Source organism: Colletotrichum truncatum, assembly GCF_014235925.2.
Source record: "Colletotrichum truncatum strain CMES1059 chromosome Unknown Contig_0003, whole genome shotgun sequence".
NCBI lineage: Eukaryota > Fungi > Ascomycota > Sordariomycetes > Glomerellales > Glomerellaceae > Colletotrichum > Colletotrichum truncatum.
Genome location: NW_027222400.1, coordinates 4456850 through 4472319, shown reverse-complemented (window position 1 = coordinate 4472319; position 15470 = coordinate 4456850). Strand labels below are relative to the sequence as shown.

Here is a 15470-nt window from a genome sequence, read left to right as displayed (position 1 = left end):
TGTCCTGCCATAGATGGTCAACAAGGCTCGCGAGGTAGCCCGTTAGCATATAGTAGCATCGCCATTTCGCCCATTAACCCGGAGACGCCCCTCAATCCTTGGGCGCCAGCATGAGCACGTACTCCCTCGTGCTATGTCCCAGCTTGATCATATCCTTATCCCGTAGCTCATAGTATCGACTGTCTGCAACCTTATCCCCGTTGAGTATCGTTCCGTTGGCGCTCTCGAGGTCAATCAGGTAAGGCTTGACCTTTCCGATGCGATCTCCAAACTCGTTGCGCTTTTCCACGTGCCGAAACTGGATGACGGCGTGCTGCTTGCTTATGCTGGGATGTTCCGCCATAAGATCCACGACCGCGGCCTCACGACCGATGAGCCAGCAGCTCCGCAACCCCAGATCAATCGTATCGACGATATCAGCTCCCTTGAACACAAAGAGCTTCCATTGGTCCTTAGCAGGTGGCTTCCGCGCCTCAGCAGGCTCGTGATATTTCAGAACGATCGATGTGCCGTCTGCCTGCTGCACCGAGTTCGATGCCGCCGCCAGGGCGCCAGAGTTACGCAGATTTGGCTTCTCTTTGGGTTTCTCGGGCTCTTCGCCCTTGGAAACAGCAAAGGAGTCGCCTTGGGAAGGTAGCGGCCCTAAGCGACGTAGAGGGCTGGCAGTTCTGCGCTTGTTGGAGCTTTCTGTGCCCGATTCAGGGTCGGGATGGTCATGGTGGCGCCGGCGGGAGAGCTCTTTCCCGCTGCTGCGGCCTCGGTCGTCGTTGTGGGGGGATCTTCGTCTGCGTCTTTCGCGATCGCGGTCTCGTGAGCGGGAGCGTCTGCGCGCTGATGATTCTGGTGTGCGTGAGCGTCGCCTTTCGTGCCTGTCTCGTGATCGTGACCTCCGTCTTTCCCTGCGTCTGTCCGAGTCGCGGCCTCCGTCCCTGTCTCCACTGCGTCTGCGCCGATGGCTCTCCATGTCCTTTGTGTCTCTGCGAAGCCTCTCGTCATCGTCGTCGTCATAGCGACTGCGCCGTGGCTTATGGCTGCGGTGCTCGTCGTCGGACCCCATCGCGACGTTTTCGGTGGCCTGGGTAAGCGGAGGTAGTTTGGTCCGGTTTAGGTTGATGGGCTTCTCGTGCCGCACACCTGAAGCAAACTGCTTGAGCTGAAGCTTCAAATCAGTTTCGAATGCCCCAATGTTGTACTGGTTTATGCCACAGGGTTCAATACCTCGTTGAAGAGTCTTGGCCTGATCACAACACCAGATTGCGGAAATGGGGAAAAGATTGCCTGAAGCTCCTAGTTCATTCCGTACCGGACGCGGCATAGGGTACTTCAACGCTCGACGAGGACCCACGCCCGCCCCGTGGACCGGATCGCTGCACAGGCCATTCTAAGCCTCTATACTCGGTTCGGTCTCTCCTTCCGTCGCCGTCACAGTTTACCGTTATAGCAACTATAAACAACACTGAGTTTGCTGCGACTAAGACGTGGTTTTACACTTTGTCGCTAGCTGAAAACAATGGAAACACTTCTCAATTCATTTTCTCCGTCCAATTTCAATAACTAAAGCCTTTAAGAATGGCATAAAAGTACAGGTTTTAATTTTATGCATAACGGCAGTCACAGCCAGACTCGGTTTTTTTCACCCCCTTTCACAATAGCACCTATAGATACGCAGGACCATCGCCCACGAAAAGAGACCACGACTCGGTAGTTGTACATCAATCTTCCCATTGGCTGTAACATCTAATGATTGTTAGTGTCGTGTTGATTGTCCAAAGTTCATAGTAGCAATTTATAGGGAAGTGTTTGATAAAGGAGAAGCCTACCACACCTTAGATGTATGATACCTTAACTAGGGAATTGTTTTCGGTACTGCTACTTGTTGAGCGTCTCGCTACATCCTGCTCGTGACATAACCTATGCCTCAGAGAAGATGCACATGTAAAATGGCGCAAACTGCATTGAAATGACTGACGAAGAGGCGTACTGCCGTATCCCCAGTTTCTTTGAATACACTAAATTCTATGTCACCTTTTCACAGCTCCAACTGTGTCGCCCAACGTCAGATCTGCTTCTTCCGAAAAAGAAAAAAAAACACCTCTTCTCGGCCATCGAGAGCCTCATCCTATCATGCGATACTGAACTCTTGGATCTCGCCCATCTCATTCTTCTGTTCCGCTCCTACTTTGTACGATACTCTCCACCGCAGCTTGATGGACTGCACCTTGCGGTTCTTGTCTCCGGCATGCCACACCTCTGCAGCTTGAGTCACACCTCTGCTCTGCTTAGGTTCTAAGGCACGCCCGGTCTGGGGCTTAAGCTGAAGATCGTAGCCCTGCATTGTATTAGTACTCACGTTGGTCTCGTGCTTGGGAATAACTAACCTTTGTAGCAGCGAGCTGGAAGTGAAGCTCGGTCACAGGTTGAGCAGAGTTGTTGGAAAAGGCAAAGCTAAAATTAAGGGAGTTACCAGCTCCAGTTCTTCCAGCCATCATCTCGATCTTCACAGTCGACTCGCTGACAGTTGCCCTATGTTCCTTGGGGAGACTGGGTTGGTCAGGGGGCAGTGCCGATGAGAATGACCATTCATCATCATCATTCGCAGCCGGCATGGTCGAAGCCGGCTGAGGGGCTGGAGTTGAAGGTTTGGAAGAAAAGGCAGGGGATCCGAGAGCAGCAAAAGGATCAGCTGATGGGGCCGTGGCTTGCTGAGGCGGCTTGAATGCAGACATTACAGACGGTTGAGGTGTGCCAGTCTGGGATGCAGAAGGGGACGTAAAGGAAGCAAACTGAGAAAAGGATGGTGGCTGAGGCGTCGTAGAGTTGCTCATCGGGCCTTTTGCGCTGTTGTTCTCCGTCATGGAGGAGAGTAAAGCAGGACCTGGGACGCCTATGCCTTGTCAGCATGGTACATAACCTGCAATTTCTAATCAACTTACTCGTATTCGCTCCAAAACCAAGCGTTAACGCCCCCCCTTGGCCGTAGCTGGTAGAGTCCTCCATAGACAGCCCGAGCAGGTCATTCTCAATGCTAGTAGACTGTGAGGCTGGTTGCGCCGAGGCAGAACCATTCGTAGCATCCACTTCACCGTCAAAGTCAATCAATGACAGCTCTTGTGCTGCGCTCTTGGAGGAGGAAGTGTTCGAAGTTGATGGTAGCGGTGCGCCACTAGCCACCTTCTTCGCTGCTTCCAGGTCGCCCTTCTTCATAAGCTTATAACGCTCGACAGTTCGGTGTATGCTGTCGTTGATCTCCAACAGCTTTGCAACGGCTTCATGATCGTCTGATTCTTCCTCGCACATCTTCTGGATCTTAGGCTGTGCACTCTGAAGAGCGGCGGCGAGCTCTGAGAAGACATCTCCATCCTTCATCGTGTCCCCTTGTTGGAAAGCCTCAAGTCTCTCTTCCAGAAGACGTGCCTTGGCCTGGATCTTTGAGACTTCTTGGGCGGCTTTAGCGCGGTAGTCGGTCTTGGAGCGAGTGTCAAAGCCAGCCATGATTTTCATCAGCCTGTTAGCTTCCTGCAAGTCCTCAGGTGTGCCTCGTCGAATAAGCTCCTGTAGCTTGGCTGATTGCGCCTCGCGTTCCTCTTCCTCCATTTCCTCAGCGGATTTTAGGTTCTACATCAGTCAGCACAAGCCGAGTGTCTATTGACACGAAAGATACTTACATCGCTGGGGTTCAACACCGCAGCGTCGTCGCGCCTGACTTCAGGGAAAGTATACCCCTTATAGCTCAAGAGACGATGCATGTCTCTGATAAAACCCAGGTCTTCCTTGTATCTGCTTGTCTCGCATATCGTACTCCTCCACTCCTCTATGGCCTCCAGGATCTTCATCTGCACCCTCGTCGCCCGTATCGGCGGTCGCTCGGGGAACCTTCTGACAAGCTCATTTAGAAATTCCTTGGTGCTGATCTGCAAGTGGAAAGGATAGCCGCAGTTCTTGACGCAGATGTCGAGTAGGTTGAGAGCCAAAAGGGCCACGTTGGGATTGCGGTGGTTGATGTAGCTAACGATGGCGACAGCAGCCTCGCGCGGGGCGGTGCCTTTCTTGGAATTGATTAAATCGGAAATCTCCAGGTTCAGGGCAAGATTCGGCTCGTAATTCTCGGGACTACAAGCGGCCTGGATGAAGCGCTGGAGCTGCGATGGCGTCGGATGTCCCATCTCGCCCCAGCGATCCCGGGTGGCAGCTCGAGCTGATGCGGCCTCCATCGTCGAGTTCGGGTGCGGCCTCGGGCGATGTGGTAAGGGAGCTATGTTGGATGGAGGGTTTTCTCGTCGTCGTCCTCAAGATACTCAAGGCGCAAAGAGCATTGGAGAGGATTGGCCGTTGGAATCAAGAGCTAGCCGAGCAAGCACCTTCAAATTGGACAGATTGGATTAGGTCGGCGCAGGCATCCCTCTCAAACCCTTGGGTAAACAGCGAAGGCATCTGTGGCCGAATGACGAGGGGCTACATACGGGGTGACAACCGCCAGGACACTGGAGCCACTTCGACTCCAAGAAAGTGGCCTGTGCTTTGCTGTGGATTTCCTAGCCTTAATTGGAGACGGTGGCGTCTAATTGCATAACCAAAATTCCATCAGTTCTTTATCGAATTTTACGGCTTAGGCCTTCGTTTTGCCCCCCACTACCCCGCCAAACTGCCTTCGCAGGGGACTGTGAACTACACGAAAATATTTGGTTCCTACTATACATACTACCCTCTCAACAGTCCAAATATGGTCCGACACAAGAAAGACAATTTTGGCTCGCGCGGTCGCAAGAACCATCACTCAGGCCCGCCACGCCAGCGGCAGCCTCAAGGCGACGACCCCGAGGGCGGCCGCCCCGCCTCCCGCCCTTCGTTCAAGGCCGCCTGCTGGGATCTCGGCCACTGCGACCCCAAGCGATGCTCCGGCAAGAAGCTCATTCGCTTGGGCATGATGCGTGACCTCCACGTCGGCCAACGCCATAACGGCGTAATCATTACCCCTAACGGAAAACATACCGTATCACCAGCCGATCGCGAACTCATGGAACAATACGGCGCCGCCGTTGTTGAATGCAGTTGGGCACGCATGCAGGAGATCCAGTGGGGGAAGGTTGGCGGCAAGTGCGAGCGTTTGTTGCCATATCTTGTCGCGGCTAATACAGTCAACTACGGCAAGCCGTGGCGTTTGAACTGTGCCGAGGCGCTTGCTGCGGCGTTCTATATATGCGGGCATCCTGAGTGGGCAGAGCAGGTTCTCTCTTCATTCTCATATGGAGAGGCTTTCTTGGAGATCAATGGAACTCTTCTGAAGAAGTACGCCGCTTGTGAGGATGAGAAGGGCATCAAGAAGGTACAGGAGGAGTGGATGGACAGGTTGGACAAAGAATACGCAGAGAGCAGAGAAGAGGGTGACGCGAATGACATGTGGAAGGGAGGCAACACAAACCGCAGAGTTATGGCCGATTCTGACGAAGACGAAGATGAAGACGAGGATGATGAGGATGACGATGAAGAGGGCGGGGAACATTCGGGAGATGATAATAGCATCGACGGCATCTATCTTGGCAAGAAACCTGCGAAAAATCAGCATGAGGATGCTGAAGAAGACAAAGACCCTTATGCGATATCAGACGATAGCGATGAAGACGCAGCCATGGAGGAGATCCGTCGCAAAGTACTCGCATCAAAGACTTTCGCAAATCCCACGACCGCAGACAAAAAGAAACCCGAGTCGATACCACGACCCCAGACCCTGAAGCCGGACTCAGATATCGAACCAGATTCAGACAACGGTGAGGACGACGATGAATTTGACAACATTATCAATGCAACTCCAGTCACGGACAAGATTGGCTTGGACAGGCTCGAAAAGGAGCGGTCTCAGTCAACTGTTACCAACAAGACATTTTCCTCAAATATAGTTTCTGCGCCGAAACGGTGGTAATGATTAGGAAAAGTTTTAGCGGCACATGAATAGAAGAGGTGCAATTGCTATTATTAACTAGTATTTTATGGTGACAATGTGACGAGCTGTTTCTATGCAAACGTGCTCTTGTCTATCCGCCAGCTAACAAGCCATTGGAGGCTCATTATCTCCGCCTAATTCTATCTCCTATTTGCACATATTTATCTTACACAGAGTCTCAAATTTCCCTTAATTTTACAAGTTTCTCTTTTCCCTAACCTCTTCATAGGTTTGAATTTGGTCACCAACCATGAAATCAGTGAACCCATCAAAGGAAATACCGCATTCGGAACCTTTTCTGATCTCGGCTACGTCCTTCTTTCCGTGCTTGAGAGTCTCAATTTTGCCTAAAGGTAACGTTAGTCTTAAGGGTTGAGATTCGGAATGTTAGGATTTGGTTTACCATCAAAGACTTTCTCTCCCTTTCGAATAACACGCACGTTGGTCGACCGAGATACCAAACCGTTTCTGACTCTACATCCAGCAATGTTCTTGTATGACCGTCCCTTAATGTTGATAGGGAAGATTTGGAGAATCTCAGCCTCGCCCATCACCTTTTGAGAAATTTTGGGTGCTAAGCTTTCTGACATCACCTGCTTGACTTCATCTGCTAGATGATAGATTACTGTGTGATCAATGAGCCTGACGCCCTTCTCTTCAGCCAAAGATTTGATATGACCGGGGACCGTGCTGTTGAAGTTGACAATGACGCTATTTGACGCCGCTGCATGTTCAACATCCGTCTCAGAAACTTGACCGGCCGAGGACCAAAGGATACGGGACTTGACTTCGTTGTTTCCGATTTCGTTGATCGTCGTACAAACTGCTTCCACCGACCCCACGACGTCACCTCGGACGGTAAAGTTAACAGTTTTCATGCTAGGGCCTTCCTCGCCTTCGTCCTCATTCGTCTCAACGGCCGCCTTGGCTTCACGTTCCCTTTGCTCCTGCTCCGCCAACTGCTTGGAAGATATCTCCCGTTCGCGCATTTCTTCACGATAATCAACGGCAGTTCTCGCCCGGTCCTCGTCCGGGGCCTGAAGAATTTCGTCTCCGGCAGCTGGAAGTTCTTCTCTCCACCCGAGAACTTCAACAGGTGTGCCAGGGGGTGCCTCAGTCAGCTCCTGACCTGCCTCATTCCGCAAAATTCGGATTCTGGCCCATGTGGTTCCGGCGACGATGTGGTCGCCGGGGCGTAAAGTGCCGCGTTTAACGAGGATATTGGCAGACTTGCCGTATGGCTTCACACTAGCCTCGAGCACCCAAGCTTCGGCCATACCGTCATCTTCAGCACGCACATCCTGGATCTCTGCAAGGGCGCCAATGTTCTCTTCGAGTTCATCCATGCCTTGACCAGTTTTACCGCTTACACAAACGACTTGAACGTCGCCACCAAAGTCCTCGATTTCAACACCATGACGAGCAAGATCGGCTTTCACCTGATCAGGTCGGGCATCTTCCTTGTCGACCTTGTTGATGGCCACAATAATTGGCACCTTCGCTGCCCTAGCATGCTTCAAAGCCTCCAAAGTCTGCGGCTTGACACTGTCATCAGCTGCCACGACCAAGACCACAATGTCAGTGACATTTGCACCACGTTGTCGCATAGTCAAAAATGCAGCGTGGCCAGGCGTATCAAGGAAGGTGATGAGTTTCCCAGAAGACATCTTGACCATGAAAGCACCAATGTGTTGTGTGATGCCGCCGTGTTCCTGAGCTGCAACGGAGGACTTCCTCAGATAATCAAGCAAGGTCGTCTTGCCATGGTCGACGTGGCCCATGATTGTAACAACAGGAGGTCGAGATGGCACGCTTGATACGTCATCGGGAGGTGGCCTAGGTCTCAAATCCCGAACACCACCACTGTCGACCGTTGGCTCGAAACCAAATTCCATCGCAACCAAAGATGCTGTTTCTCCAGTCATGATGCTGTCTTCGGTGATGTCCTCAAATCCCATCTCTGCCAAAGATGTGAGAAAAGCCTGCGGCTTCATCTTGAGCGCCATGCCTAAATTAGAGATACTGATAAACTCGGGCAAAAAGATGGTCTGGGTTGCAGCAGCACTCGCCAACGCTTTTCTTTGCGCCTTGTCCTTGGCTTTTTGTTGGCGACGTTCAGCAGCTCGTCGAGCACCCCTCGCATCCCATTCCTCATTCTCGTCCTCCCATCTCTTCTGTGACGCAGACTTTTTCATCCCACGAGATGAGCTAGAAACATCTCCGCGCCGGCTTCCAGCTTTGTCGCGTCTTTTGGAATCACGATCAATTTCGTAGGATTCGTCGAATTCTCTTGTTCGGCGCTCGATTTTCTCCTCTGCCTGCTCTGACACCTCGATAACCTCTTCAACAACCGCACTTGGCTCCGCGCGTGCAGGTTGGCTTGATTTGTGATTGCCATTGCGTTTTTCACCCATTCGTTCCTGGAACTTGTTGAAAAAGCTCTCTTTTGTCATTGGAGTGCCATCGGATGAGACATCGACCGGGCTGGAAAAAGAGCTACTGGTCGCCTTCCTTGTAAGCAAACCCCATGCATCAGCATCGCCTGTATTTGACTGTCCAAGACCGCCGCTCTCATGTCGTCGGAGTCCTTTCTGTACTGGTGGCCGTCCAAGCTCCTCTCTAACAGCATGGCGGTGATGAGGTACAGGGGTGCTCGGGAGTTTCCTGTCGCTGCCAGGAAGAGGGGTTCTGTCCGATTCTCGATGCCTCCAGTCCTTTTTTGCTGCACCATTTGCATAGTTCCCCCACCTCTTTTCAGGTTGTTCTTTGGAACGGTTCGTGCGCAACGTCTTTTCTTCCAGACCACCCAATGCATTACGTGGCTTAATCGAAGCATTATCCATAGGCCCTCGAGGAGACTCGCGAGAACTCCTTTGCCCAAGTCCAAGCCCGCGCTGAGATGTGGTTCGAGAAGTCAGAGGAGGCTCCGAGGGCACCGGCTTCTGTAATCTTTTTCGCGCAGCACGCTCGTGAGGGAGAAGTCCGTCTCCAGCGGATGCATGGCTCTGACTACTGTTCACTTTCCGGCTGTCGAGGTTTGAGGGGGTCGAACCGGACGCGGTTCCTGACGAGACACCTCCGCCGAAGGCTGGCTTTCCCCATCCTGAGCTGCGCACCGGGCCCATGGGCCGTGGAGGGGTTACCGAGGATCCTGCCACGTTCACACCATTATCGTTTCCCCAAGCCCTGGCAAAATTGCCACCATTTTTGGGAGGTGATGATGTGTCTGAGTAGTTACGGCGGTCAGAGTTGCGCTGTCGTAGGAGGGCAGGGTGGCGACAACCGGCGAAGACGTAGGCGCTGCTTCGCTCCTGAACAAGAGGCTTCAAGTCAGTAAAAGCGAAAATCAAACAGGAACAAAGAGATACTTGCATTCCATATTCTGCATCTAAGCATGATCTGTCGTTGGGCGCAACATGGAAGCTGCGATTCTGAAGAAGCTAACTTACTCTAAGCTGTCGCTGCCCACTCGAAATTCTTAAGCTCCTAGCTGCACATCGACATGTGCATCCGATTGCTCTCGAAAATCAGTGCATTTTGATTGGGCAGTACAGTATCCACCATGCACAAGTCGGGTTGGTACAGGGGCATAGGCACATATCTTAATTGGCTGTGGCTAGAAAATGGCCAACTCTCAAGTATCCTGGTCAAGATTCATTCTCATAGCTCTTTCTGCCATATTAGTGTCGCAACGGTTACAATGGCGCCAAAAGCGAAAGCTGTGAAGACAAAATCAACGCCGGCGGCGGCCTTGGGTACACCGCCAGCGCCGTTCAAGAAACCAGCAGCTGTTCTCCGGCCCTTCATCGAAAATCTCTCCCAGAATCACATTTATATCACCCACATTGACTCCAAGCCGAAGGATTTCAAAAGGAAGATTTTCCTCGTGCCGGTTGGTATGAACATCGTTGTCGCCGCGCTGTTCTTTTTGCGCATGTACTACATTCTGCCTTATTACTTTAAGTTCGTTCAGTCTGCTTTTGGCTACCCAAATGAGACGACCTTTTCTATTCCCGATTCGACCTGGTCTGCACTTCTTTGGGAGATAGGCAAACGAGGTTTCTCGCTCATGCTAGATCTCATGCTCTTCATTTTTGTTTGGCCATGGCCTGTGGAGTTTGTTTTCGGGCAGACATACGGAAACCCAGTTAGTTGGCGATGGAGTGTCGGCTTTCGCGACAAGGAGATTTACGTCCGACGCAGCCGAGAATGGGACCAACAACTAGGCGACATCTTCAAGGAGAAGGAGAAGAATCAGGCTCTGCAATCACTCGTGCGACAGGCTACTTCACCGCTATTCTTGCAAGAGAAGACGGGGTATCTCACCATGACAGGGCAGTGGGATCTCGATTGGGATTGCATGGTTCTCGCCCATGCCTTGGTGGACAAGAAGGACATTGCCTTGGACGCCTTCAAATGCCTTGTCTTGGTGCACCACGAGGATTACGGCTGGATGTGTCTTGATCAAGCGGGTGGGAATGTCAAAGAAGACGACAGGCGGAGACAGGTGTTCGCGTTCAGGGATGCGCTGTCTGCGATTGGCAAGGAAGATCTCTTCTTCCGCTGGATCGAAATTGTTCAGCTTGAGTCCTCGCAGCCTGGTGGTTTCGGACCTGAGAAACAGATCGAGGTAGCCAAAAAGATTCGAGATCTCTTCCAGGAACAAGGCGTGGACTTCGACAAATTGTGGCACGATAGTGTTGGCACAGATGAGCTTGCAGGCATGTGAAAACATGCCCTGTTGTATACTTATAAGAGGCTGTCCATGCATAGAGGCATATCTAGTTGTAATGAGTTTCTTAGAAGCACCAGCTGGAGGGGTTTGGAGAACTTTCGCAAGCATGGTTATGAGCATAGGTTTTTTTTTTTTTTTTCCCCTTTCAAATGGTGGCTTCAGCGTCAGTGGCCAACGTACGCTGTACTGCGGACGAATATGGACCAGGAAGGATGATGGTATATGGTGGGGAAAGGTTTCGGGCCTGCTTTGGCAGGCCAAGAACCCCAACAGCTTGAGGGAATAGCTCATTTGCTAGACTTCTTGCCCTTCTTGACTGGGCCCAGAGCAGCCTCTCTCTTCTTGGCCTCCTTCTTCTCAATCTCAGCTCTCTTGGCAGCCTCCTGAGCCTCGCGCTCCTCCTTCTCAGCCTGGGTGTCTTATAGTTAGTTTGTCCGTAGTGATAAATGACAGAAGACAGTTATAGGGGAAAAGCGCACTTCTCTGCGGGCAGCATCAGCCGCTCTCTGCTCGCGAATGAGTCTTAATCTCGCCAAGTCAGCCTTGGCCTCGTCTGTCTTGCCAGCCTCATGCAGCTTGCGGTATCTCTCCTTGGCCTGCGCAGCCTCGATACTCTCACGTTCCTTGCGATTGTTGCCGACAGCAAGCTTCTTAACGCCCTCGGTAGCCTCTTCGACATCTTTGGAGACGGGCGCCTTGGTTTGATTGCGGGCGGCCTTGGAGTGGTTCGGGTTGGCGGGCATGTCGTCGTCGCTTTCCTCTTCCGAGTCGGAAGGAGGCAGGTCACCAACTTCAACTGCCTGTGCCTTCTTCTTGGCTATAGCAGCCTCCTTGCGGGCCTTTGCAGCGGCCTTGCGCTCGGTTCGAGACTGTTCAGCCTGGGGCTTGCCGTCGTCAGAGCCGGACTCCTCTTCGGAGTCTTCCTCAGAGTCTTCCTCATCGCTTCCGCTCTCTTCCTTCTTAGCATCATTCCACATGCCAATCTCGTTGCCATCGGAGTCGAGAGGACGCAAATCGCGGGAGAAATGCTTGCCACCTTAGAAGATAAGACAGTTAGCTTGAGTGTGACAACCTCACGGGAGTGTTCGTTGAGCAAACCTCCTCGAGTAAATTTCCTGAATTTGCCGCCGCGGCCACGAGAGTTAGAGCCAGGTTGTCCGCCGGCCATCTTGACTGATTTGTTGATATTGTTAGGGCGTCTAGTAAAGGTTGTCGAGGGGGGGCGGGGTGGAGGTTGGATATTTGTCGAGGACTGCAGACGTAAGAGCTTGAATGGCGGGGTAAATGGTGTGCGGTCGGGCGGTGGGAGGACTAAAATATATGTGGTACAAAGCGAAGGAGACAAGGTGCAGTGGGCTGGTTTGTTGCGGGACGGATGAACTATCAGCAACTAAATGACAGTTCAAATGTGTCGGGGAAGTGAATGGCAGATATATTATCATCGAACACACAAGTAGCGAATTAACCCCCAGAAAGAATCATAGGCCAAGGTGCCTTACGGCATATTGCAGGAGGGGCAGTCATCTTTAACAGCACTTTCAGTCGACCAAAGGTACAAGCAGCGCTGGCAGTAGTGGGCGGGATACGATAATGCAAATGCGAATCCCTTAAGCTGCCCTGTACATGATTTAGCGGAGTACGCAGCCACAAACACCTTCGTCCCAATTGGCTAGTGCTGCCAACCCATCTCGAGGGACCCTCTTGGGGCCTTTTCACCGCCAGCATTTTTGCCCCGCGCCAAAGAGGGCAGATGTTTTATTTTCGAAACGCCGCACCTTTGTTCTGCCTAGTACCTGTGAGGCAGACAATACTAATAGGTAGGAATCTACCCTGCCAACCGCATTTGATTATTAGGCCGCGAATTGCTGAGCAAGGCGGGAGTTGCGTACATACCCAAAATTTAACTCGAACAGGGAAGCTGATAAAGTTGAGGCCAATTTTGGTGGACATTAGGTGTATTTCTATTCGTTCCCTGAATTGAGTCAACCCATTTTAGCAGCCATATGCATGCTTGTCTCCGTGATTTTCAGATGGCGCCCCTCTCCTTTACGTGATTGAAAAGGCTCATCAGACAAGTAAAAATCTGCACAATATGAGGTTTGGTTGTTAGCAATACACGGCTCGTTGGTGATTTCTGCATGGCGTTCAAGCATCCCTCGCTACATGAATCGTATTATCAATCGTTTGACACGACGTGGTTGAGAAAAAGGGCTGCAGAATCAAGTCACTGGGAATGCCAATGCTTCGTAGTTTTCAGCTTGGTTTATATTGGTAACCGATTCCGTTCAATAGTAAACGTTGAGCCATTTGAATATCACATGAAGCCTCTCCTCAGTCAGGAAAGGCCATCGAAGTATTCACACACGATTAAATGAACGTGTCGAAGGACCAGGGGTGATTGAGACCCGCCGGTAGTGGCTCGTCCAGCGACTGACAAGCACCCATCATCGGTAACCGGCAGAACAGAATTGCCGGGCCCACCGGCGCTGAAAATCAATATCATGGCTGAGATTTCTCTCCGGCTTTCGAAATTTCTCTCCTTTTCTCTTCACCTAATCATAAAACAATCCTCCTTATTCACTCTGGCTTTCACGTTATCAATGAAGGTGCCTGGAGGGGAAACAGGAGGAGAGACTGACGCACTATTTCGCCCACTTACCCTTTGACCTGTTTGCAGCTTCTGTTGCGTTGGTGATCAGAGAAATTTTCGTGGCGATACATCTTCTTCTCCCTCTCTGCCCCTGGCGGACTGCTTCGTGTAAGTTGCAGTAGGGCTAAAACAAGTGGCACCGGTTTTCAAGGTGATTTATTGTGACGCGTAACCAGTAGCCATGTATTCAACTTGATTTACCTCCTCCCATGTCAAATTTTGGTGCATCTAGCTTGCGCGACATTTTCGTGGTTGGCATACATGGTAGATCGCAAACCGTGCATGACTTGCCTTGCACAGTCTACACACACAGTGCGCAATTGTAATTACTCAAGTCCACCTCTGTGAGCATCATCTCACTCACCCTTCGATGTGAGCACGACAGACTCTCATCGTCTCACATACAGAGCGGCATACTGTCAACTTTTTATATACATTCAAGTCTCAGTAATCATACGGTAATATGTTTGATCAATCGACGGGTCAAGTTTTCAAAGAAGTCGTTGCTCCACGGCCTCCAGATGCTTACCAGCATGGCCGAGACTGGTCCAGGCGGACGGGTTTACCGCCACGCAAAGGTCGCAGCGGACAGGGTAGAAAAGGGCCCAGGTCTCTGGCCGACATGGCCATGCACTTAATAGCAGAGAATGTCGGCGATTTGACGGAGCAACATCTCAGTCGCGATGATTTGCCAAGACGATATTTGTGGAGGATATGGCGCTTACTGGAGAACAGGTTCGTCACATCTATTCACAAAGGGCGGAATGCAAACACCTAACATACTCTTATAGAGGCATATGCTTCCAGGCGTGGAAGATTTTTTCCAAGTTTCTTCTTACTGAGGACGATGAAAAGACATTAAGTCTCTACCGGTACCGCCAACACATTTGTCAGCCAACTGAGTCGCTCCGTCATTACCTCAGACCACTCGAATCTCATTCTTTTGACTTTGTTGCGCATCTCGTCATTGCCGGTGGCTGTTCCTTTTCAGAAAATGAGCTACTGGCACTTGCAAATTTGAAGAACCTTGCGATTCTCGAAATCATCCAGCCACCTGATGATCTCCGCGCCGTGTTTCCCATTGTTGACGACCGTCTCATCAGAAGCTGGTCAGAGATGAACGATCCGTTTCCTCTTCTCAGGATTCTAAGACTATGGAGTGACGAGTCGACAAGCATGCATTCACTCAAATACGTATCAAAGTTCCCGTCTCTAATTGTCTACGATATCAACGCAGCAAGGAGTGACTGGAAAGGTGCTGCCGACTCAGCATTAGACGAGGGCTGGGAGATGGCAGAGCCATTACATGGTCCCCATGATTCTCTTCTATGGTATCTAATGCTGTTTGACTCGGTGGAGGAAAGCAAACCAAGACAACTGCAAGGTCTGGCCCGAAATATCGATGAAGGATTGATAAACTTTTGCCAAAGCAGCAGTCAACCCATTAAGTTCGTTTCTGCTCAAGAGGTACCCTCTTTCCTCGATCATATTGGGGATGCCGCTAAAAGGAATCTCTCGCTATATGTTGACGTCCCCGGATACGAAGCTCAGACGTGCAAAGGTTTTCCATTCGAGACGTGGGCCTTTTGGCTGTACTCCTTCATAGGCCAGCTCATCAAGGACGAGGACTTGAAAAGAGCCCAACTAAAATCAGAGAGAAAGACAGTTTCCGAGAAATTGATTCTCCCCTCCAAGCCTTTCGCTTGTCTACAGTTGGGCCACTATGGAGGGAGACCGGGGATCACACCAGCCGTGTCCTACGTTCGACGAGGGCTGTTTTCCACAGCGAGATATACATTCTTCAGGACATCCTCAGCCAGCAGCAGGCAGGAAGCTGTGCGTAAAAATATGGAGCTGATGAAACCTACCGTACAACTTGGAAACGTTGAGACAGGGCTAAATCCCAATCGGAAAAAGAGACGACGGCTTGATGATATTTTGCAGTCTTTTTTGGGTTCATGAGTGTTATCATACCGAGATCTGCCGTCTTCTGCAGCGAAGAGTGCCGTATCGATATGTAAGACAACGCAAAGTTCCATGCCAGGTTCAGAGCCCGGCATATGATGAAGGGAAGGTGGACTGTATTAGTTCTGCCAAGAAAAGCACGAGCAAGAACAAAAAATAACAACAAAACCCAAAGGAAACAA

General features: G+C 51.1%; 7 protein-coding genes across 7 annotated transcripts; 3 read left to right on the top strand and 4 right to left on the bottom strand.

Moving 5' to 3' along the window:
• Positions 1–91: 91 nt before the first annotated feature.
• CTRU02_206091 (fha domain protein) lies at positions 92–1315 on the bottom strand (the record flags this gene model as incomplete). Its single annotated transcript, XM_036728737.1, has 1 exon — positions 92–1315. The coding sequence occupies one exon, from the start codon at positions 1313–1315 to the stop codon at positions 92–94; it is 1224 nt and encodes a 407-aa protein (XP_036579626.1).
• Positions 1316–2122: 807 nt separating this feature from the next.
• On the bottom strand, positions 2123–4211 carry CTRU02_206089 (vhs domain-containing protein; the record flags this gene model as incomplete). The annotated part of the gene is made up of 4 exons (XM_036728738.1): positions 2123–2329; positions 2379–2884; positions 2934–3615; positions 3666–4211. 4 exons carry the CDS (start codon positions 4209–4211, stop codon positions 2123–2125), a joined length of 1941 nt encoding a protein of 646 aa, XP_036579627.1.
• A 509-nt stretch (positions 4212–4720) lies between these two features.
• On the top strand, positions 4721–5917 carry CTRU02_206088 (Ribosome biogenesis protein TSR3; the record flags this gene model as incomplete). Its single annotated transcript, XM_036728739.1, has 1 exon — positions 4721–5917. The coding sequence occupies one exon, from the start codon at positions 4721–4723 to the stop codon at positions 5915–5917; it is 1197 nt and encodes a 398-aa protein (XP_036579628.1).
• Positions 5918–6133: 216 nt separating this feature from the next.
• Positions 6134–9317, bottom strand: CTRU02_206087 (translation initiation factor IF-2; the record flags this gene model as incomplete). The annotated part of the gene is made up of 3 exons (XM_070204663.1): positions 6134–6285; positions 6342–9249; positions 9291–9317. The coding sequence occupies 3 exons, from the start codon at positions 9315–9317 to the stop codon at positions 6134–6136; spliced, it is 3087 nt and encodes a 1028-aa protein (XP_070061767.1).
• Positions 9318–9638: 321 nt separating this feature from the next.
• CTRU02_206086 (uncharacterized protein) lies at positions 9639–10667 on the top strand (the record flags this gene model as incomplete). Its single annotated transcript, XM_036728742.1, has 1 exon — positions 9639–10667. The coding sequence occupies one exon, from the start codon at positions 9639–9641 to the stop codon at positions 10665–10667; it is 1029 nt and encodes a 342-aa protein (XP_036579630.1).
• Positions 10668–10960: 293 nt separating this feature from the next.
• CTRU02_206085 (MFS monocarboxylate transporter) lies at positions 10961–11841 on the bottom strand (the record flags this gene model as incomplete). Its single annotated transcript, XM_036728741.1, has 3 exons — positions 10961–11083; positions 11153–11709; positions 11772–11841. 3 exons carry the CDS (start codon positions 11839–11841, stop codon positions 10961–10963), a joined length of 750 nt encoding a protein of 249 aa, XP_036579631.1.
• A 1945-nt stretch (positions 11842–13786) lies between these two features.
• On the top strand, positions 13787–15285 carry CTRU02_206084 (cbs domain-containing protein; the record flags this gene model as incomplete). The annotated part of the gene is made up of 2 exons (XM_036728743.1): positions 13787–14058; positions 14115–15285. 2 exons carry the CDS (start codon positions 13787–13789, stop codon positions 15283–15285), a joined length of 1443 nt encoding a protein of 480 aa, XP_036579632.1.
• Positions 15286–15470: the final 185 nt, after the last annotated feature.